Here is a 21,549-nt window from a genome sequence, read left to right on the forward strand (position 1 = left end):
GAGAGAGAGAGAGAGAGAGAGAGAGAGAGAGAGAGCCAAAGTAAACCAAATCCTCTAATTACGTGATGATCTTTCTACGGTGCCAATCCAAGAACCTGGAACAAAATAGGGGTGAGCTCAACTGATAACCATCCAATTCCTAGAAGCAGCTATCAGTAACAGACTCTTCATCATCGTCATCGTCACCGTCAGAAAATGAACTTGTACCTACCAGAATAAACAATTAATTTCGTCACAACCTCCACATCATATCTAACCCGCGGTGGCGTGATCTTCGAAAACATCTCCTCATCCTCCTCCTCATCTTCCTCCTCCTCAGCCCTTGTCCCAAACCGCTGCTGATACTCAGCCGCATTATCCCTTGGCTCATTCGCAATCGCATTCTCATTCTCATTTTCATTCTCATTCTCATTCTCATTCTCATTCTCATTCTCATTCTCATTCACATTCTCCAGATTCCTATTTTCAACCCCCGCATACCCAGGCGACGGCGTCCTGCCAGTCCCCATCATATGCTCATACTCATCAAGCCTGTGCGGACTCCTCCTCACCGGGGAGCCATCACGATTCACCGTCGTCGCCAACAGTGAGAGCCGTCGCCCGCTGACGCTGCTCGCCTTATCAGACGAGATACTTTCTTGCCGCCGTTTCTCGCGGTATGCGAGGGCTTCGTAGGCGTCTGCTTCGGATTGTGGGCCGACGGAGATCGCGCGACGGCGCGGGTGGCGGATGGATGTGAGGATTGAGGGGATCTCGGAGACGTTGGGGATCACGTCGTCGTCTTTGAGATGGTCGGGGACGTGTTCGTATTGGCTGTGGGTGTTTTGGGAGCTGGTTAGCTGTGGTTGCTTGTGTTGGTGGTGGGACTAGTGGGTGTATATCGAAGTAGAAGTAGCAGGGAATAGACATACGATGCCAGGGTGAAGAATCTTCGGGGAAGATTGAGGCCCAGCCGTTCTACAACTCGGAATATAGGTGGTAGAACCCGATGAAGGGACGGTTTCATTATCTCCCTCCACAGGAACACCATCAAAATCCCTAGAATAATCCGCAAAATTGTTTTTATCCAACCAACTTTTGCCAGTTCATAAGGTATAGTCCCCGGGTAAGAGCTAGACATAGGATAACTGGTCTGGGCAAAATGCCAGTTCCCAAACTCCGCTCCCATCATCACTCCAGCAAAGGCGACGCTATCGTCGAAGCACGGACACGAATCTGCGGGCTCCGGGTGGATCCGAATCAAGGCAAGGATAACGACGACCACGACAACGACGACTTTTATCGAACCGGAAAACAGCTCTTCGTCATACAAAGGACCATACACAATTCGTATGTATCCCAAAAGCGCACCAAGCAAGCCTCCCATGATAACGTCAAAGAATCCATGCATGCCACAGTACAGTCTCCCTATAACGATGGATGCCGCAAATATGTAGAGGATAGTCTGGAAGATGATATTCTTCAGAGGACTGATGCTGGAGTCCGGAGAATGTAAAACGTAAAGAAGGTAAACGACAACGGAGACGGCATTAGTGGTATGCGTGGAAGGGAAGCCGTATTCAAGCGCCGCTGAGCCTGACATGGTTATGCGAGTGAGAGGGGGAGACAATGGTCGGGGAAGACACAGCAGATCCTTGAGAAAGCCGCTGATAAATACGCCTGAGGCCAATAGTTGGGCAATTCTATTACATTCCATTCATATCAGCTTTCATCATATGTCTCTTTTTGTTTCGTTTTCCATAACATCTACGCCGGATGTGGCAGGGAGTTAACGGGGGGCCAGGGAACCAACCCTCGACCGACTTCTGTATAGCCACACCAGAACAAAACCGGCAGTATGATCATGTAGAAGGTATGTGTTCCGAGATTGGCGGTGATTGCAAACCACGAGTCGAGAGAAGGGGTGCGAATTCTCTCCTGGATCCAGGCGAGATAGGGCGTCTCCCACCGCACGAGGGGCAGGATGGCTGTCCGCAGCATGTATCGCCATTTGGGGAGCTTCTCATGGTCTGTCACAAAACACAAAATTGTAAGCACTTTTTGTCAGCCAATGGACCTGAATACAATAAATGATAAAAACGCAAATGATCCTGGTATGGGAGATGCAATCGTACAATGATTTAGACTCCGTAATCCCGCAACGGGTTGATCTTTTTCGTTGGTCATGGTTTGAGACTGAGATGACGATTGCCGGGACAAAGAAGTGACAAGGAAGCCATAGGGCTTAGCACATCAAGGGAGTCGTCGTTCAATGCATTAAGGTTTTAGGACGCTTAGCTAGGAGTTGGATATTCCAGGAAGGACTGGGAGCGGTGGATGCGCAGGTCACAAGAATTATGTATCGAATTGGATTCTATACAGAGTGAAAAAGGGGGTGGCTGCTGTAGTGTCTCCCCAAGTCGAAGCTGGGCCGCCGTATGCAGAAAATGACACCGTTCGATCCTTTGGACTGTGCCAAGAAAGATGCCTCGGCCAAACTAAAAGCTCAAGAGCTGCTTAGTCATGCATGTCGCGGCCTGAGGCGGCCCGTCCCTGAAAAGATTTCCTCCCAACGTCTTGCCGCGGTTACTTACACAAAATGACGGAGGGGAAAAGCAACGGAGTAGACCGGTGGGCGGGGTGGGTAGTAGTGGAACCCGTAACAACTCAGAGGGCGGGCCGTGGATTGGGAAGACAGCCAGACATCCATGGATGGATGGGATACAGTATCTATACAGCGGGAATGGGTAGACGACCATCGGACGGTGTGTAGGAATGGAGAGTGGATTTATATTGATTTTGCGTGAGTGATACAGACGACGGGAGGGACTAACTTCAAGTCCTTGGTCCAAAAAGGCTGGCTCGGGTTGGGCTAGACGGGAGTCTCCAAACTTGGTTGTTCGGGATATTTTGGTGGGTTGCCATGGCAGCCAGGGCGGATGTAAACATTGGCCCTGACTGAGACAACTTCCAACCCAATCGCATATCTTTGGCACAATCAAGCATCATCATCAGCAGCATCATCATCATCATTGATTGATTGATTGATTGATTGATTGATTGCTCTGCACTGTGTCCAAGGGCTTCGATCTTAAGTAATATTAGACTCAGCTCTAGCTTCTTCCCTGCCCGGCTTTATCTCGTTTCTCTCCTCGTCGGGCTCCGTTCGCTCTCCCCTCTCCCCTCTCTCTCCTCTTCCTTCTCTTCCTCTTCTTCCTCCTCTTCCTCCTCTTCCTCCTCTTCCTCCTCTTCCTCCTGATCCAGAACACCCTGCACCCCCTGCCTCCTTCAATTCCGCACCCACCCAAAGCAAAATATATAACCAATCTTTTTCAGAACCTGCAAAGGCTGTGAACCCAACCATGGCAACCCGCGGATATGAAGAGACGTTCGTCGGCCGCACTCGTCGCCATTCCTCCGTCCTCGATGAAAAGGCCGTCCCCGCTCCTCTCACCCCTCGCCGAAAACATGCGAGAAGCCAGAGCACTCGAGTGAGCAATGGCACCGTCAGCACAAACATGAGTATGGCCTCGAGTCGAATGTCCCAGGCTACAAATATCACCCAGCCCCCCTCGTACTCGAAAAAGTTTGTTGTTGTAGGCGACGGAGGGTGCGGGAAGACATGTTTGTTAATTAGCTATTCTCAGGGCTATTTTCCGGAGGTATGTTTTTTTGTTATCATTTGGCATATTGATGCTGCAACTTATACGTTCCTTCTTGTAACATGCTGTCTTTAGAAATACGTTCCGACTGTTTTTGAAAACTACATTACCCAAACCATGCATGCGCCTTCAGGGAAGACTGTTGAGCTAGCTCTTTGGGATACAGCCGGACAGGAAGAATATGACAGACTTCGTCCACTCTCATACCCGGAAACAGATCTCCTATTCGTATGTTTTGCAATTGACTGTCCTGTATCTCTCGAAAACGTAATGGACAAGGTAAGAACATCTGACAGCCATCTAAAGACGAAGAAAATAAAACCAAAAATCCTAACTTGATCACACGTTAGTGGTACCCCGAAGTCCTTCACTTCTGCCCCACCACTCCCCTGATCCTCGTAGGCCTCAAATCCGACCTTCGCAACAAACGCACCTGCATCGACCTCCTCAAAACCCAAGGCCTAACACCCGTTACCCCGGAACAGGGCCAGGCCGTCGCCAAGCGAATGGGCGCCACGTATGTTGAGTGCAGCAGCAAGGAGATGCGCGGTGTTGACGAGGTTTTCGAACTCGCCGTGAACACTGCTGTGAGCATCGAAGAAGATTGGTATAGCCGCGGTGTCGGGCCAAATGGTGGGACTGGGATTGGAGGAGTAATCCGCAAGAGAGCTAAGAAGCCGACATGCAAGCTGCTGTGAAGCAAAAGAGAAAGATGCGGGAATCCATAAATTTTGATTTCCGTTGTTCCATGCACTTGATTTTAATGATTCCAATTTTCCATCTTTACAATGGTTCTTTTGAAGACGACAACTATACGCTCACGACAATGCTAACACCCTCTTCCCCAAACTGCACTTCCGACACACACTCATGAGAACGACGAATACGAAGCTTCCGGTTCACCGTTTAACGCCTTTACATGTATGATGGCCCCGCGCCTATGTCTCGGTAAAAATCTTTGTTTCCTCCCTTTTTTGCGAGATTTATTATTCCGCGTTTTCGAAAATACCTTCACCTCTCCTGCTTTACTGTTGGGAGTACTGCAGTTGCGATGTCATTGTTTGCCTTGGATTTGATTAACCTACCTCCTACTCCATACCTCCATCCTCATGGACGTTTCCTTTTTTACCTCTTTTTTTTTCACCTTTCTCTCTGTTTGCGAAGCATGATATTCCACTAATTGTTTGTTTTTTATTTCTTTTTACCTTGCTTTTTGTATTGGCCAATGTCCTATTTTATTATTTCATTTTTATTGATTCTCCATTCTCGCTTTTTACCATAGTATGTTTTTAACTTGAATTTTTTTTGAGCCTTTTATCTGTGTATTTTGTTGTTCTCCTCTATTTTGTCTTTTGCTCTTTTTTTTTGTGTGTGTTTGTGCGTCAAACCATTTCAAAGAGTTCTGGTTCATGAAGTTGCTAGGGCTCCATCGCCCACCATTATTTGCCTCCCCCCTCCATGAGCAACTGGAAGGAAATGCAAGGGAGGAGATGAGATAAGAGAGATACGATATGAGAGATATGTGCTGCAATGCAAAATGCACAGCACATCATGTATATGACAAAATTTCATATTGGAAATGGTATAGCTTTACTTTCCTCCATTTTTCCTCTTTCCTTTTGGTCTTTATAAACTTATTGAGTTCAACCTTGGATTTCCCCCAAGTTTTGTGCTATTTTACTGTATTGCACATACATCTCTGGCATGGAATGAATGCTATTTCGGTACAGCGTGTGTCCGAACATGTATGAATGGGATTTTGAGAGTCAAGAAAAGTGAGAGGAAGGGGAAGTGGCACATAGTCAACAAAGAAAAGGAGTAATAATTCGATCTGTCTATCAAACTCCGGTAATAGTTCATCAGTCATTTATCACTGCTAAATATCACCCCGCCCAATGCGCCGGTGGCGTATTTCATGTCCTATTGCCATCCTCACCATCACCATCCCCATCCCCATGACACCTCTCACCATATTCATCTCCATGCTCGTCATTATGGTTGTTGTCGTGGTTCCCGCCACCGTCGCCGCCACCGTCATGTAGCGCATTTTCACTTTCATGCTCATTCTCATTCTCATTGCTGCTCCCCATCACCGTCTCGAATTGGGACCATAGCGCCTCTACGGAGGAGAATTCGTTGCCGACCTGTTTGTTGCAAGACGCATATGTGATAAAGGGGGTTTTGTTTAGAGAGTGGGGTTGAAAGAAAGGGAACGGGATGAGCGGAGTACTGCTGTGTTGCGCGGGGAATCAACTTACCGTTATGACGCTTTCTAGATTTCGGTTTAGACAGTTGATGTTTTGGAGGACCTGTTCGAGGCTCTTGGGAGTGAGATATTTGTTAGCTTTGAAGGTCGATAGGGAGAGTTTTTGCATCCATGAACTTTTCAAAAAGGATGGAGTTGTGAGGCAAAGAAGGCAAAAAATTCATCTTCAGGAATCACTCGGGGAGTCTCTGCCTCTTCTCTGCGCAAGTGTATCTCGAGGAGAGGGGGTGTGTCGTCATATCAAGAAGTTCCATGGAAATAGAACGGACGCCGCCGCATATGGGAGAAGACGAGCGATAAATTGCAAATACGCGAAGAGGGAATGGGAGAAGGGAGAAAAAATGTTTCAAGTAGAGATAATTTCAGTGGGATTTGGAATATTCAGATAGTCAGAAAAGAAATCGAACAGAAAAAAAGGGGTGTCGAGATCAACCCAGCACTGATGTTTGTATGTTCTGTACATTATACATTATGCGTCATCGTCAATGATCTCCGGAAGGCTTCAACGCGTTATCCATGATTATGTCACGACGCGCCTGCACGCACATGTGGCAGAGGAAACCAGAAGCAGTAACAGAAAAGGTGTGTATGGTACATAGCAGATCTAGCCGACAGAAAACGGTTGAACGTGGGAAAAAAAAAAAAAAAGGTTTAGAGATCCTCACCAGCGCAATCTCCCTCACCAGTTCCTCCCGCTGCTGCTCAAAGTACGTGGGTGAGTTGGCGGAAGACTGTGGCTGGGGCGGTTGACCTGCGGTGGACGATGACATCTTGCTACCCCCTCCAGGTGCAGGGATAATCCTAATTGCTATTTGGGCCCCCTTGCTGGTGGTGAGGAGGTTAAGATGTACAGAGGTAGACAAATTGAAAGGCCATGGAAGGGTTTGTCTAATTTATTCAATCTTGTAGTTTCATAAGAATTAGGGAGCGGCGAGATGTGTTCGAAGTCTTTGTTGAGAGTTTTCGCAAACCTTGGACGAATTTTAACGCTGGTACTGCCATCTACAACCAAAGTAAATAATTTTAACGGGGAATCTAGAGATATAAATTGGCTCCTACAAAGAGAATGAATATATATATATATATATATATATATATATCTAACTTCTGATATGATCCATTATTGGGATATATTTTTAAAATTATCTGATCTGTATAAATCTCCATAACTACATGCGGGATAACCCTCTGGGTTGGAAGTATCGTCATATTAATTTGTGCGGATCTGAGAACGAGGGTCCGGCCCTAGCCTATTTTTATGCGCAATATTTTTTCAACACCAATAACCCCAAGGTATCCACTGAATTGAATATAAATTAAAAGAAAAGAAAAAGAACAACCCCAATGTTTATGCATCTATATCCCAAGATAATCCTTGATCCGATTGAACCACGAACGACCAGCGCCAAAAGGGTAAATATACACTCCACAATCCCCATCAACGCACTTCAGATTACATCGTCCATAGACTTCGCAATAACACTGTTGCGGATCAGGACAGTGTCGCGCAGGCTTCCCAAATAGGACTACGCGAATCATATAACTTATCAGCAGGGAATTTCAAAAAGAACAGGAAAGGAGGGAAAAATCATACTATGCCACATATACTCCATCAGCCTCCCACTAATATGATCACTCAGCGCCGTATCAAGCAGCCACTGCCGCAACAGCACATATCTCTCCCTGGAGTTCTGCCGTATTGTGCCTGCCGTAACCCCGAACTGCGCGCAACATCCCACCGCTATCTGCTTTGGCAGCGTAGAGTTTGGGAAAAGAGTTGCGAAATTCTGCAGGAAGCCGGCGATTGTTGCGGACTCGCTGTTTTCACCTGCAGGGGACGTGGTCAGGTCTAGACCCGTCGTGCAACCAGGGTACGGGTGACAACGCATATTTACATAGCCCTCCCGTACCAGGTGGGGGATACTGAAGCGCTGGAGCATTCGTTTGCCATCTTAAAGGGGTTGATGTTTTTGTTAGATTATTCCTTTTTCGCGCCATTTAGATTTGAACGTACCGTATTTCTCGTCATCGTTGTGCCATTGGTCCTGGTCCGCGTGGAGGAAAAGAATAGCCGCGTCGTCGCGGTAATCGTCATAGTGATCAATTATGTGACTACGGGGAAGATAAATAAATTGATATGTGAAATAAATTGAATGAGATTGAATTTAAACGTCGTTCGGGTAGGCTGATTGCTGCTACTGACGTCAAATAGACCATTGCCTCTCTCCCTTTGTTCTTCGGGATGCGCAGCTTGGATGACTCATCATTCGCGATATAGATATGCGTGTCCCAGTGTGGAAACGACTTCCGCAACCATTTTGTGTTTGAAGAGCGCAGGCCAGCAACCACCACGGCTACCTGCTGCTCATGACCATCGGATGATAGCCCTGGTGTGGGTTGTTCATATATGTAGTCATGATTTTGGAGCAAATAGAGAGTAAGCACAGCAAAGAGAAGGGTGATGGCGAGGGGGAGGATTCTCCGGCGAAGATAGACAGTGGACACCATGGGGATCGGTATCATTGACCTCCCGGTGCATTTTTTGGAGGGGGAGGAGGTACTGCTTTGGGAGATGCTATCCTACTGCCATCCGCGGGCCTATTAAGAATGACAATGGATTGGATCCATGGATAAAGGAAGAGGTGGAATGATGCGGAATAATAAAATAAGGGGGTGTGGAGATGTTTGTTCCTCAGCCAAGACAATCCGTCACATGTCAAAGACCCTCCTCAACTTCTTTGCTGCTTGGGAATTGAGCAATCCCTGATATATCTATAGAAAAATATCCAAAACCAAATATAGAAAAGATGGTAGAGTAAACTGAATAGTCTATCTTAAAGCAAATCACCAGTCTCTTTCCTCAATGTGGGTATCTGTAGACATATTGCAACCATAGTTAACTGATATGAAATAGTTTAGTTATCAGGAAGCATTATATAACTAACTAATCCTGAGGCACACGATATTTCCACCCCGCCAAACGACATAAACCTCAACAATCCCAACCAAACCTTTAGACCAGAATAACCCAGAGATTCCGCCAATTTTGATTAGATGTATTCTCTTGTTCTTTCTGCAGAGCTGTCAGGGCAAGTAATATTTTCAACTACTCCTTTCTTTCCCTGACGGTGCCTAGTTGTTCGCAGACTTCCGACATCTTCCCCTCTATACCCCGCCATCCCTATTCCAAGTCGGATATTTGTTGCTCTTTTGAGACCAACTGCTTGAACTCAGAGCCAATTTTCATACTGTTTATCTATACAAGATGTTTATATGTGACGAATAGGCACAATGCGAAGTTGGATTACTAACTCAAAAATTTAAGAAAAAACAGTGTCACTGATCTCCGTCCTACGGACACGGAAGAGAATCCATACTTTTACTCGTTTAAGGTGCAATGCACGTTGTGTCGGGAGATTCATCCTAACTGGGTGAGCTTTAATCGATTTGTAAGTATCTTGATAACTTGTTCACTTATTGCATATTTCTTCATCTGGGCGTGTAGCTATCGGGGTTTTGTAATGTTTCGACCGTTATATGCGTCAATCTCCTTCAGATGGCTGATTTATGTTTTGACTACAGGAGCAACATGAGATCCCTGGAAGCCGGGGTGAGGCTAATTTTGTGTGGAAATGCAGATTATGTACGGTGAGCTGTGAAGTTGGCTACCCCATCTCGATGCCCCCCCCGCATTGTTACTGCTAAGGGATGAAGGCATCTTTCTACACAACAGCCAGGCATTCTTCATGTTACTTCGGATGAAATCCGGATTTTCCTTTCTTCTAGACAATCACATTCCCAGCCACGGAAGTAAAACCGGCAAATATTTTATACTGATATCGTGATCGAATAAAAGAGGACACATTCTGCTTCAATCGCAACTGCGCCAGCCTCATACGAACAATCGAAAAACAAAGGGCAAAAGGTCATTGAGTTCGATTGTCGAGGGCTCGAATTTACGGAATTTAAGGCTGATGTGAGTTACACTTGTTGATATCGTTTCTCTCTGCAAGTCGAATTCTTTATTCAAAGTTTGTGCTTCATTTGGCGTGGTCCGCAGCGGTTAACCGCGTCTGCTATGGATAGGGAGACTGGGAAGCGAAGGGGATTGAATCATCAACGACATTTTCAGGCATCGATCTCACAGACGGGGAGTGGTATGATTATGACGAGAAGATGGGCCAGGAGGTTAGTATCAAGGACGTGATTTGGGACATTCGCAGGGCTTGAGGGTTTATTCGAGAGAAAAGATGAAAGGGCATTACGGTTTTGCACAGTATAATTTAGCCTCTCTAAAGGTGACAATGGGTATGAAGATACTATATGACTTGAATTGATACTCGCTGTAAAGCTTAATGCAATGTTATTCCCTATATTACATGATTGACATGGCTTGAATATGTGTTTTGAACCCTGTGGAAATAAGTTGTGTGATTGGTTATTCTTCCACACCGCCCAACATGGCAAAATTAACCGCAGATTTCATTGGCAAACACATCACGGTTCAACCATCACGGTCAACCATCCATATCATCGCACCGATAGAATATTCCGCCGTCAATCTCCTCTAGAGTCGCCCTAGTCCACCGCGCGACTCTGTCCCCAATCCACATTTTTAATATTTTGCCAGATGGTATAACACATAACAATATCACAATGAATGTGCGTCCAGAGCAACCAAGCAAACCTCGCAGCAATCCCTCCCCATCTCCCCACTGCTTCCTCTCTCAGCAATGCTAACACATATTGCGTACGCATGTACAGTTCATTCCTATGAACCCGCGGCCGTTTCTGCAATCTCTGTAGGCATCTTAGAGTCCTTGCTTTTCCCATTCCTGAAACAGCCCAACCCAACCAAACCAACCTTCCGCCCTCCCAAGTTCCCTCTCCCTCGCCTCTGTGCCATTCTTCGTATCGTACCCAGTTTCTAACCAATTTTCCTTTTATCTCTCACCTCCATACAGAATCAATGAAGATATCATCGTGCGCCTAAAATGGGGACATACAGAGTACAAGGGCCAACTCGTCAGTGTCGATTCGTATATGAATATCCAGCTGTCGAACACGGAGGAATTTATCGATGGGAAGAGCACGGGGAGTTTGGGACAAGTTCTGATACGGTTAGTCTATTTTCTTACATTGCTTGCTGCCGTATTTGTTTTTAGTTGGATTTGGATTCGTTTATTTGTTGTGGTGCTCCGGGGCTGCAACCTTTTTTCCCACGGTTTCATTCTCTCTTTTCTGTTTTTCTTTTTACAGCAATGTGTTTTTAATTGGATATTGTGCACTAACTCTGGACCGTCTTATCGTCGTTTAGGTGTAATAATGTCCTTTGGATATCGGCTGCGAAAGATGTGAAGATGAATGATGTACAGATGGCCGATTAAGGACAAAGTGTACAATTATCTACAAGAGGATATATGTATACGAAAAAAACGCAATAACTTCAACCAATCAGGGAAAACTTCAGGCGACGAGGCGTTGTATTTATTATTGGGGGCTATGCAATTTCGGACAAATACCTAGGCACACAAACTTTATTTAATTATAAAGAGGAGCAGGAATAGAATATTCAAAACGTCTTGACTGAAAACGCTTGGGTCCACGTCTACCTTGCCCTTCATGCTTTGATTGAAACGGACGGGATTCACGGCTTTTAAAAGGAGGAGCCAACCAACTCATGATTTGCCTTTTGTTCTTGTGTTTGGGGCATCGGGGATTTTATAACCCATGTTGGGTTAGACTTGGGGATGACGGTTCTGTGTTATGGCATCACAGTGCTGCTAATGCTTCCACGAGACAGGGACATGGAAGGGCAGGCAAAGGAAGGAAATATATTTGCGGGGACCGGGATATATAGAGGGATTATAGCATATTCTAAGGTGAAAAGTAACATCCCCCCCCCTTCTCCCAACTCGAGTTCTGTCGAAGTTACAGCCGCGACTTTAACCTGGATGTTTTTTGAGACAGGAGATCTCTCAGTTCTTCCCTTTAAATAACTAGCAAAAATGTGCTTCGTCACCTTCAACACGAACATTGTCTGCTGATTGACTGCCCGCCTTGCCAATGTGTTTAGTCCCCCAGAAGCGTTACGATCCGGGGATAAGTGTTTATTGAATTTGGTTGTTAGCTGCTAAATATTTTGCTGCTGAGGCTAAAGATGGCATTTACGATATTCACACATTCTGTATGCCAGTGCGGAGTTGTAAGTCGCAGCTCTTTTCTTAGAGAAGCCCAGAGTAATATGCCTGATTCATGCCTGGTTGATGGGAACCAGGCGGGATATCCATTGATGGGTGGATTCGATTAGATATTCTTCTTATTTCCAAGATTGTAGACGTCATATTTAGGCTTTCTGTGTGTAAACTCCCTCCGAGCTTTCATACTTGAAATAAAAAATGGCATGATAACATATTGCGCAAAAATTAAACGACAGAACGAAGGAAACAATAGGACGAACATGCGCAGCAATGCTTTGGGCTGGTTTTCAAGCTCCGAGGAACACTCGAGCGGGGGGCGGATTATGATTCGCCTTTGGTGGAGTTTGCTACGAAACTACAGTCTTTCGAGGCGCAGCATAACGAATAGGCAGCTTAAGAATACAACGGATGAACAGAAAGTGTAAACGAACCTATCGCATTACCAAAAGAGTTTTGGTCCTAGGAAAGCAGTTAAAAATCAGGGCACATTGTATCAGTATCGACACAATGTCTGATAGGTGCTGGCGCGTGACGACTGCCTCTGGGATCATTGCTCCGAGTCCAGAGAAGTGGCAATGAAAGTGGGATATTTCTTTGAAGTCTGGCGGTGAGGATATCATATTCCTTCAACTGGCGAAAGCCGGTGTACATTCTATCCGCAGATTCGCATGTTATGTTCGTTGTCTCTTGCGTCTAACTCTGGGCTAGGTCGAGGTCTGTCTATTGTTCGTCTGTGCCCAGGTTTATAGTGATAGATATCTTCTTCCAAGGTTGGCTGAGGTGCGGTCGTTTTTTCTTCCCGCTCCCGCAACCACGAGCTCAACATCCATGGTCATGGAATAGATTAAACAAGGGATCGTTGAATGTATTCCTAAACAAAACCATCGTTAGTTTTCTTCTTTTTCTGGGACGGGGTCTTTTTTTCCGATGCGCGTCTTAACCTAGTTAATACCTGTTGTATTATATGCGAGGCGCATGATCAAGTCAGTCGCCAACTGGCGCAACTTGGCTTGTTATTTGTTATCGATATCAAACCTTGAGACCGCCACAAAGGACGGACTTGGAATAGGTGCACTTGACGAACAACTAAACAGCTGAACTACCTGAAAAGTGAAAACTAAAGCTGAGGTTCCCAGTGAGGGGTTCCATGGATTGAGTCACGTCTCCGCTTCCAGCTAAAGCGACATACCATCAGATCTATCAACCTATGGATCGACTCCGCATCAGGATAATCTTGGAAGGTCTGCGCTGCCGCTTTCCGCCAGGGATTTGTTTATCCACCCAGGATCTATTTCTGTTGACCTGTCGAGGTCCCTGGGTGGTTTGAAAGGATACGTGCAAATTTTCAGGTTGCTAAACATAGGCAAGATGGATTTGTGGATTGGTGCGTCGATGTGCTCAGAGTTCACACAGGATAAAATAACAACGAATTCGGAATTGAAATGAAGCCCGGCGCGTTGACATCATCCTCATCCTCATAACTATGTTCTCGTCTTCGTCTCGAACTATCGGAGGCACAAGACGTAGAATTCCTCATCCACATCTTGGCAGACTATCTCTACTGCCTGCAGGCTACAGACAAACCACCAATAGTTAGAGCTCGTCCACTTATTTCACGATGGCAACAGTATGTTTTGGGTTAGGGGATTGATAAGGTTGCTGATTCGCTGGTGGGGATCCTCCCGAGTCAAGGATTTCAGTTCAGTTCATGATCTTGGGATTCAAACTAATCAAACCATGAGCAGATCTTATGGGTGGGCAGGGATTGTTACTTTTTAGGTTCCATTTTCTTTTCTTTTCTTCTCCTTTCTTTTCTTTTTTTTTTTTTTCCGCTTCCTTTTGCTAAGCACTTTTTCTTTTTCTTTTCTTTTCTTTTTTTTATAACTCGGCTTGTGGTCAGTGGCGCACTAGTTCTCTACGACCGCCCTCCCTCCCTCCATCTCCGTCAGTGCACAACGATCAAGGCAAAATGGGGTGTTCAACGGCTAGCAGGGGATAGAAAGAAGCCACAAAGGCTCCCTTTCAGAGGCACCGAAGTAACTGGAATTTCCTCTGGAACCAACCACCGTGCAGGACATATCCAATTGTGCCAGAGTGGCGCTAGTTGCTCTCCCGTATATTATGGGACACGAGAACTCGCCAGGAGGGGGTTATCATATTCATTACTTCTCCCCAAATTAACTCTTTCACTCTTCTGGTTTATCCTATTGATTCTAAAGGGGAACGAACTATCATCCATTCGCTAAGTAATAGTTTGCCCCATCTCTTGTGCCTCCATCTCTATCGCAAGCAGTTTCTCCGTTCATGACACCTCTTGCCTACCACCCCGCCAAATTAGTATATGACTGATTTCTCTCGAAGTTTTGACAAAAAGGAGAAGGGAAGTCATCATTTGAGGGCTTCTCTATCCCTTTCCCCTTGCTGTTTTGAACCAAGACGAAAGAACAAACACGAACAAAAGAACCTACGGGCGTGCGCGATATATTCCCGTTCCGCCGTGTGTCACAGTCGCAAACCGCGTCCGTCGTTGATCGGGTGAAAGTTTCTACGCTGTTGAGTTATATAGACGAAAAGCTCACAACAACCAGAGCAAACGAAAGCGATTGTGCCTATCGTCATCTGAGTTATCGCAGAGAATAAAATTCAGCGGAGCGGAACATCCCTGGAAAGATCACCACCCACATCGCAAAGTGGCATTAAGGATACATCCATTCTCCCCCTATCAATCAGCATACTTGCATGCCAAGCTACCCAGAATAAATACAAAATATACATGACGCGGTTTCCTGAGGGCCAGATCAACCTCGTACCCACACCAACAATGACAACCTTAGTCTCAAAATTCACAGAACTCCTCGATCTAGATACCCTCCAACAACACACATTCACAGATGCCGACGTGCGGCTGGAGGACATTCTTGCAGCTGAAGCTGTGGCTGCTGAAAGGCTTTCTGCCGCTTCTTCGCCGACGAGGATTGTCAGCAGGTCACGTTCCCCGGTGTCCGCGTCTTCATTGTCCACATCTTCATTCTCGTCCTCGTCCATCAAGGAATCTTTGGGTGCACGCATGAAGTTGCCATCGCCGACAAGGTTAACGTTTAGGAGTTTTGCTTTTCCAAGTCGATAAATGGATGTGAACCGGGCTTTTACTGGATGATCTGAACTGCGTGCGTTGGTTGGAGGTGAGAGTGGGAGAAGGTGATGTGAATGAGGACAAACGACAACGACTAATATTTCGCATTTCGAAAGGGGAAGAAAAAGAAAAGAAAAGAAAAGAAAGTTTCTTTTCGGTGTGGTACGGTTTACGGAAATGGGAACGATTTATGATATGGTCTAAGAACTATGAGGATGAGAATGATGCGGACGGGTTTTCGATGCGATATATGTTCCCCTAGTACATATATTGCGATTTGATTTTTCTTTGACAGCAATTTCCCCATCGTTTTTCGTTCCGTTTTCTTTTCTTCTCTTTGCTATGGGTTGGATTTAGTGTTTATATTACTACCCTTATACCGCCAGTTTCTATTCGACTATTTGTTGTAATATCCCTCCCCCCCGTTACTCTTCTTCAGTTTTTAAAATTGCTTTTCCCCCTTTTACCTACTGATTTTAATATGGTGTCTTTACAAGATGAGTTCACGACTGTCGTGTCCTCATCTCCTTTTGGGGAATTGGTGGTATTGCTATTCCTGTTCTTGTTCTGTATGAGTCCCTGGTTCATGTCAGATACCCCCCTGGCTCTCTGCTCCCGGTTTACATATCCCGTTCATGTAGAAAAGTTTCCCTTTTTTCCCCAGCCTTTCTTACTGTGATGCGGTGACATCCCCCAACTTTCTACTTTTGGTTGTCGGTTTTCCCTTTTCACTTTTTTGTTGTTAGTGTCTTCGTTGGTCGTTGGTATCGACGCTACGCCTCTCAACGCTTCTCATTCACCGTCGAATCCACATTGCTTGGGCGTGGGGAGTTAGTCATCTATGGTGATGAGTTGTGGTGTGTTCGACCTGCGTCTTTTGTATTCTTATTTCTATGTTTTTTTTTTTTTTTTTTTTAAATTTTTTTTTTTTCAAACCTTCTTCTTCCATCTCAATCTTCAAGTATGCGACTAGGAACGTTTTTGTTTATTCATTGTTTGGATTTTCGCTGATTTCAGGGGACGGATATTTGCATTATTTGAAACAGAAATGCATATCGAGTATAATATGTTGGGTCCAGATATTTCCCAAAAGTAATTGATTGGCTGGAAGTCTTCAAATCACTTGCTGATGAAATACAACTCCAAGACTCCCTGTCACCAGGCCGGGTTGTCTGGTCAATCTACCCTGTCTTAAATCCATCTATCCTGTACCTCCATACTAACGGCGTACTTAACTAATAGTATCAACAATAGTTGGTAGGTGACTACGGGGGTTGTCAAATGTATACCGAACTGGTAGATGTATGAGCTTATTACCATAACATTCTTCTTCCAGTGCTGCGCCATTTAAGTTTGCATTCATCATGACATGCTGATTAAATTATCCTAGACTCAGTGTAGTTTAGATTTCACACAGTTTATCTCAGAAGATTCTTACCTTGCTAAATTTGTTTTGTATTTCATTCAATATTTTATATATTATTTATCTCCTATTTTAACTGCTATCATCATACTTTGATATTACTACATTAAAATACTGTATAAAATGTAAATTATATGATTATACTAAACATAGCAGATAACTGGACAAATATAAACAAAGATCACATAATACTATAATCTCTACTAACCGTAGTTATTTAAACTACATCGAGTCTAGCATAATATAGTCAGCATGTCATGATGGACACCAAACTGATGGCGCGGCACGCACTGTAGGTGCAAGATTCGAGATAGTGAGGTTCAAGCATACATACAATTCCCTGACAAACTCTTCCACCACGTTCCCATATTCATTCCATCGAGGTCCGTCGCCTCCTGCAATTCTCATTTGTGGCTCCATACTCACTGTAGGACTTTTCCTTAGCACTACGATTAATATCAATGGCCGGTGTGTCCTGTAGCACTGATGGACAGGACACATATTCACAAGCTAGGCGAGACTAACCCTTATCCCTGTGAAGTTACGAACGGCGAAGATGACAGGCCAAAGTCAGATCCCATCCAGGCGTCTAATTACGGAGTTAAGAGGTTTCTTGATTCTGGAGCTGCAACAAAAATAGAACACTTGTCAATGGCCCCAGGCAGCAGTGGAGGAAAGATTCCGAGAAGGCCTATTTATTTTCTCGAAAGCTACAACTAATGATAATTGTCAATGTCTGGGGTTGCATATTTAACATCATTTGCTAGAGACTGACTGCTGTTCAAACGCCAATTTTCATTCAAGAACTGCCACGATATTGCTCGGTTCGCCGCGCTCAAATACTCCATTGAAGATGGATGAATTTCCTTATGTTCATACTTCCGTATGGAGCCTAACATTGCACTGGTTCGTAAAAAATTGACTGCAAGCCGTGCGATGGAGAACGTTAAAGCTAAATCATCTTTCAGGCTTCTGGCTGTTGCAGTTGCGCTCTCTTACATACCACAATATATCCGCATCAAGACTCGTCAAAGCACCCGAGGAATTTCGCCCTTCTTCGTCTTGTTCCGGTCCATGAGTGCCACAAGTGTTCTGGCAATGTTTTTACCGCAAGCAGCTTCACGCGAGTTGTTGCATATTTGTCAGATCCATGACAAGGGGGTGACCTCTGCCGGCCGGTGTCTACTGCAGATGACTGACCACTGGCAGTTGGTCGCTGACTGGATCGGGGCTCAGGGTTTGTTAGTGAAATAAGTTTAAAGGATTTCTGCCTCGTTGTAGTAGTCGTTCTCTGCTAACCTCAGGCAAAAACGACAAGTCTTTTCATATACCTCTATTACCAGTATTACGGCAACTCTTCCCACTCCAGTACTCAATCTCCAAATCTAACCCAGGAAGAGGTGGGAGATAGAGGAGAGGAGGAGGCAGAGGAGGAGGAGGGAGAGGAGGAGGGAGAGGAGGAGGGAGAGGAGGAGGGAGAGGAGGAAGGAGAGGAAGGAGAGGAAGAAGAATATATTCCTCAACCATCCCGGACTCTCATATCCAAAGTAACCGCAATCAGTATCGGGTTGTATTTGGTCTTGTTACCCTCCACGGTCTTCTCCATTGACACTCGGATACCAGATGTCGATTTCACCATCACTATCGCTTCTGTCTATTGGCTATTGGGAATGACTATTCTCTCGGCCATCCTTTCTCCTATCTGTTACATGCCCCAGTTGTACCCCTGCATGAAAAGTCTTTTCCGAGGAAATGCAGGAGCAGGAGAGGGAGTAAAAGAAGAAGAAGAAGAAGAACGCCCGCATTCCCTCAGTCCGTGGACGACGGGGATACAGAGCATTGTGTACATTCTACTGCTCGTGGCTCACATTGTTCGGTACTGGGATGTTAATGATTATGGAGATTTCGGAGATGGACCTGACTTGAACTATGTACTTGCGATGTATTCTCTGCTTTTTTGTGTCTGGATCCATCTTGTCATCGTGGCATTGCAGCAGGGGTTGTTGCTGAGCTTATGGAGCTATTTTTATTATCGTGATTCTTATCGTTCTGCAACCCGGAAGAGAACCGATAATAATCAACGTACAACACTGGTGTCTGGAGCTGGACCCGATGATAGTGGCGAAGGTGATGGCGACGGGGATATTGCTGACGAACGGACACCTCTACTGTCCTGAGGGGTAGAGGAAAGTTTTGATGCTAATATGGACATTCATAGCTTTCTCTGCTCCTCCTTCCGACGGGATTGAGGTCTAATCTAAACGAATTGGTTGGCTTTTCTAAATATTGACGAGCTTTAACTAAAGTCTGCGATGCGATGGTCAGATCGGACCAGATTCCGCCCTGAGAGATAGCAGGGCAATCAAAGAGTGCAAACAGCACAAGTATATTTTAATTTCGATGGAATCAGATGGTGGATAGGATGGGTGATGACATGATTACTAACGAAGAAAAATCAAAGACCAATAGTTAATAGTTGATGAACCTAGCATCTCTTGGAATTAACAAGAGAGCAGTCAAGGGAACCAAAGCTATATAATGGCAAGGTATATGAACAGAAAATGTATGATAATTCTATTCAAATGCCAATGGAATCATATATGATATCAGAGCTTTGCTTGAGAGTGATGACTCCCAAGTAGTTTAGTCGTAAACGCCCCAAAATATTCATTCAGGGCATCTACAGTACCGCTGCCCCTGACAAGCTGCACAGTGCATGCAATGTGCCCATCTGGTCTTAGAACAACAACACCCCCCTGCTCCACGTCGAAGCCAAGCTTCGAATGGGCGGCCGCTTTTGCGTTCGGCATTTTAATGTCTGGGATATCGTCGACGTATACGTGATGACGATAGTCCCTCAGCACCTTGGGCAGTTGATCTATTCTTTTCGCACACTTCTGGCCCGAAAATATGACGGTGAGCGTGAAGAAGCGGGAGTGAGGATTGTGTCGTTCGAAATAGGAGACGGTGTCGGTATCCCTTTGCTGATAACTGGAGTAGAAGGATAGCTTCTTCACCAGATTAGAGGCGAAATCGTTCACTGCTTCTCGCGTCTTGGCTGGGTTTCCGGCGAAGATGTGAATGCGGAAGGATCCATTGATGGGCACCTCTTGTTCCAGAGCGACTTTGTACGCATCACTTAGTCGTGTAACTGTGCATGAGGGAAAGGGCCGACCGGAAACTAATTTCACCCCTACGGGGTTGAACAGAGGGGATTTGGCGGGATGATCAGGCCCCCAGTTGAAAATGTTTGGCTGGTAAGCGACACCGTACCCACTGGTAAGTTCACAGGCGGATTTGAACGTCTCTACGAATTCGTTGGCAGGGTTTGTCCCGTCGTTGTCGTCGTCGTCGCTGGCTGCGCCCACTTTGGCTGCGGATGGTTGTCGTGTCGAGAAGAGGGCAGCATACTTGGCGTCAAAGTCAAGGAGGATTTCAGCAATCAATTTTCGTTCTGATTCATATGTGGTCAAGATCGATGGCTTGGCAAATTTGCCCTCAACCAGGTGGATTTTCCAGGCGAAATTTAAAGCATCGTGAAATGCAGTGTTCATGCCCTGGCCGGCTTTAGGCTGAAGGAAAGGTTAGCTGGTTGTATGCGCATAGATATTTTGATAGAGGAGGGGAGCAAAGCAACTCACGCTGTGTGTATGGCAAGCATCTCCCCCAATGAACACCCGATGATCCAATGTATATTTCTCAGCAATGCCTTGCCCGATGGGATACACTGAGTACCATTCCACCTGGTCCCATTCTAAACTGTAAGGTTGGAGAATCTTCTTAGCAGCTCTCTGAACCTCTGCAACTGTCGCAGATTTCCTTGGATTCCAATCTGGGTCAGTCGAGGATGAAATCTGGACATAGAGCCGAACCATATTATTTTCTCGTGGTATGACCATTAAGGAACCACTATCTGAGTGAATTGTGCATTTTGTCTAAAAAAAATAAAAAATAAAAAAATAATACTGGTCAACAACCATGGATCATTCGTAGATGAAATTGCAAGTATCTTACCAAGATATCGGGAAAATCCGTCCGTACGACCCCATCCATCACACCCCAAACGTGAGCAATCGGATCCTTGTGGAAAATTTGGATTCCCAGTTGCTCTCTAACGAAGCTTCTAGCGCCCTCCCCGCCAAATAGGTATTTTGTTCTCACCACTTCTTCGACGTTTGTGTCGAGATCCTTGAGCCTGACCTCCACCGGGTACGCGTTATCTTTCCCATCATTCTGAAATCCTACAATTGTCCAGGGGCGGTCAATGGTAGTGTTGTTTTTTGCTAGCTCCTCTATGAACGCTCGTTCAATTAAACCTTGGTGCAAGAGGGTGGTGAATGGGTATCTCGTGTCGATGAAGGAAGGGCAACTGGGCCAACTTCCCGTCCTGTGTATACCCTTCCCCCCAGGCAAAGGATCCCAGAACGCAACGTCATAAACCCTGGCAGGATCGTGAGCCATGAGCTTTCGCTTTATGCCAAGATTTCGAAGCAGTTCTAATGATCGCGGCTGAATGCCATCTGCCCGGCCAGTTTTGGTAGGCACTGGACGATTATCAATGTGCTTGATCTTATAACCCCACTTGGAGAAGCAGAGTGAAGCCAAAAGACCGACTGGACCAGCACCAATGATAACAACATCGTATTTGTCCGTTGATTGAGACATATTGTCGTCGCTGCTGATGGTGGAGTATGTCAGAGAAAGGGAGAATTTATTATAACGGGCGCCTTGTGCAGATAGGCATAGGTTTGTCCGCTCTGCCATGGGTTATCTAGAGGTTTTCCAAGCTGACCACCAAGATAGGAAAATCAGCAACACACATGGGGAAGAATGGCCTGTTAATACAGGATCCAAGGTCTATTAGGATATGATTATTACATATATAT

At 45.5% G+C, this 21,549-nt stretch overlaps 8 protein-coding genes across 8 annotated transcripts; 4 read left to right on the forward strand and 4 right to left on the reverse strand.

The window, feature by feature from the left end:
* Positions 1–74: 74 nt before the first annotated feature.
* Positions 75–2,166, reverse strand: PADG_03378 (uncharacterized protein; the record flags this gene model as incomplete). Its single annotated transcript, XM_010760077.1, has 6 exons — positions 75–139; positions 212–383; positions 447–813; positions 912–1,682; positions 1,793–2,009; positions 2,115–2,166. 6 exons carry the CDS (start codon positions 2,164–2,166, stop codon positions 75–77), a joined length of 1,644 nt encoding a protein of 547 aa, XP_010758379.1.
* Positions 2,167–3,341: 1,175 nt separating this feature from the next.
* PADG_03379 (GTP-binding protein rhoC) lies at positions 3,342–4,339 on the forward strand (the record flags this gene model as incomplete). The annotated part of the gene is made up of 3 exons (XM_010760540.1): positions 3,342–3,641; positions 3,717–3,920; positions 3,992–4,339. 3 exons carry the CDS (start codon positions 3,342–3,344, stop codon positions 4,337–4,339), a joined length of 852 nt encoding a protein of 283 aa, XP_010758842.1.
* Positions 4,340–5,554: 1,215 nt separating this feature from the next.
* Positions 5,555–6,016, reverse strand: PADG_03380 (uncharacterized protein; the record flags this gene model as incomplete). The annotated part of the gene is made up of 2 exons (XM_010760078.1): positions 5,555–5,785; positions 5,900–6,016. 2 exons carry the CDS (start codon positions 6,014–6,016, stop codon positions 5,555–5,557), a joined length of 348 nt encoding a protein of 115 aa, XP_010758380.1.
* Positions 6,017–7,263: 1,247 nt separating this feature from the next.
* On the reverse strand, positions 7,264–8,415 carry PADG_03381 (uncharacterized protein; the record flags this gene model as incomplete). Its single annotated transcript, XM_010760079.1, has 4 exons — positions 7,264–7,433; positions 7,502–7,858; positions 7,922–8,019; positions 8,111–8,415. 4 exons carry the CDS (start codon positions 8,413–8,415, stop codon positions 7,264–7,266), a joined length of 930 nt encoding a protein of 309 aa, XP_010758381.1.
* A 1,081-nt stretch (positions 8,416–9,496) lies between these two features.
* Positions 9,497–10,137, forward strand: PADG_03382 (uncharacterized protein; the record flags this gene model as incomplete). Its single annotated transcript, XM_010760080.1, has 3 exons — positions 9,497–9,517; positions 9,764–9,883; positions 9,994–10,137. 3 exons carry the CDS (start codon positions 9,497–9,499, stop codon positions 10,135–10,137), a joined length of 285 nt encoding a protein of 94 aa, XP_010758382.1.
* A 4,791-nt stretch (positions 10,138–14,928) lies between these two features.
* On the forward strand, positions 14,929–15,234 carry PADG_11593 (uncharacterized protein; the record flags this gene model as incomplete). Its single annotated transcript, XM_010760746.1, has 1 exon — positions 14,929–15,234. One exon carries the CDS (start codon positions 14,929–14,931, stop codon positions 15,232–15,234), a length of 306 nt encoding a protein of 101 aa, XP_010759048.1.
* A 2,365-nt stretch (positions 15,235–17,599) lies between these two features.
* On the forward strand, positions 17,600–18,840 carry PADG_03385 (uncharacterized protein; the record flags this gene model as incomplete). The annotated part of the gene is made up of 2 exons (XM_010760081.1): positions 17,600–17,904; positions 17,982–18,840. The coding sequence occupies 2 exons, from the start codon at positions 17,600–17,602 to the stop codon at positions 18,838–18,840; spliced, it is 1,164 nt and encodes a 387-aa protein (XP_010758383.1).
* Positions 18,841–19,269: 429 nt separating this feature from the next.
* PADG_03386 (uncharacterized protein) lies at positions 19,270–21,427 on the reverse strand (the record flags this gene model as incomplete). Its single annotated transcript, XM_010760082.1, has 3 exons — positions 19,270–20,235; positions 20,305–20,598; positions 20,678–21,427. The coding sequence occupies 3 exons, from the start codon at positions 21,425–21,427 to the stop codon at positions 19,270–19,272; spliced, it is 2,010 nt and encodes a 669-aa protein (XP_010758384.1).
* Between the last annotated feature and the right edge of the window lie 122 nt (positions 21,428–21,549).

Source organism: Paracoccidioides brasiliensis, assembly GCF_000150735.1.
Source record: "Paracoccidioides brasiliensis Pb18 unplaced genomic scaffold supercont2.3, whole genome shotgun sequence".
NCBI lineage: Eukaryota > Fungi > Ascomycota > Eurotiomycetes > Onygenales > Ajellomycetaceae > Paracoccidioides > Paracoccidioides brasiliensis.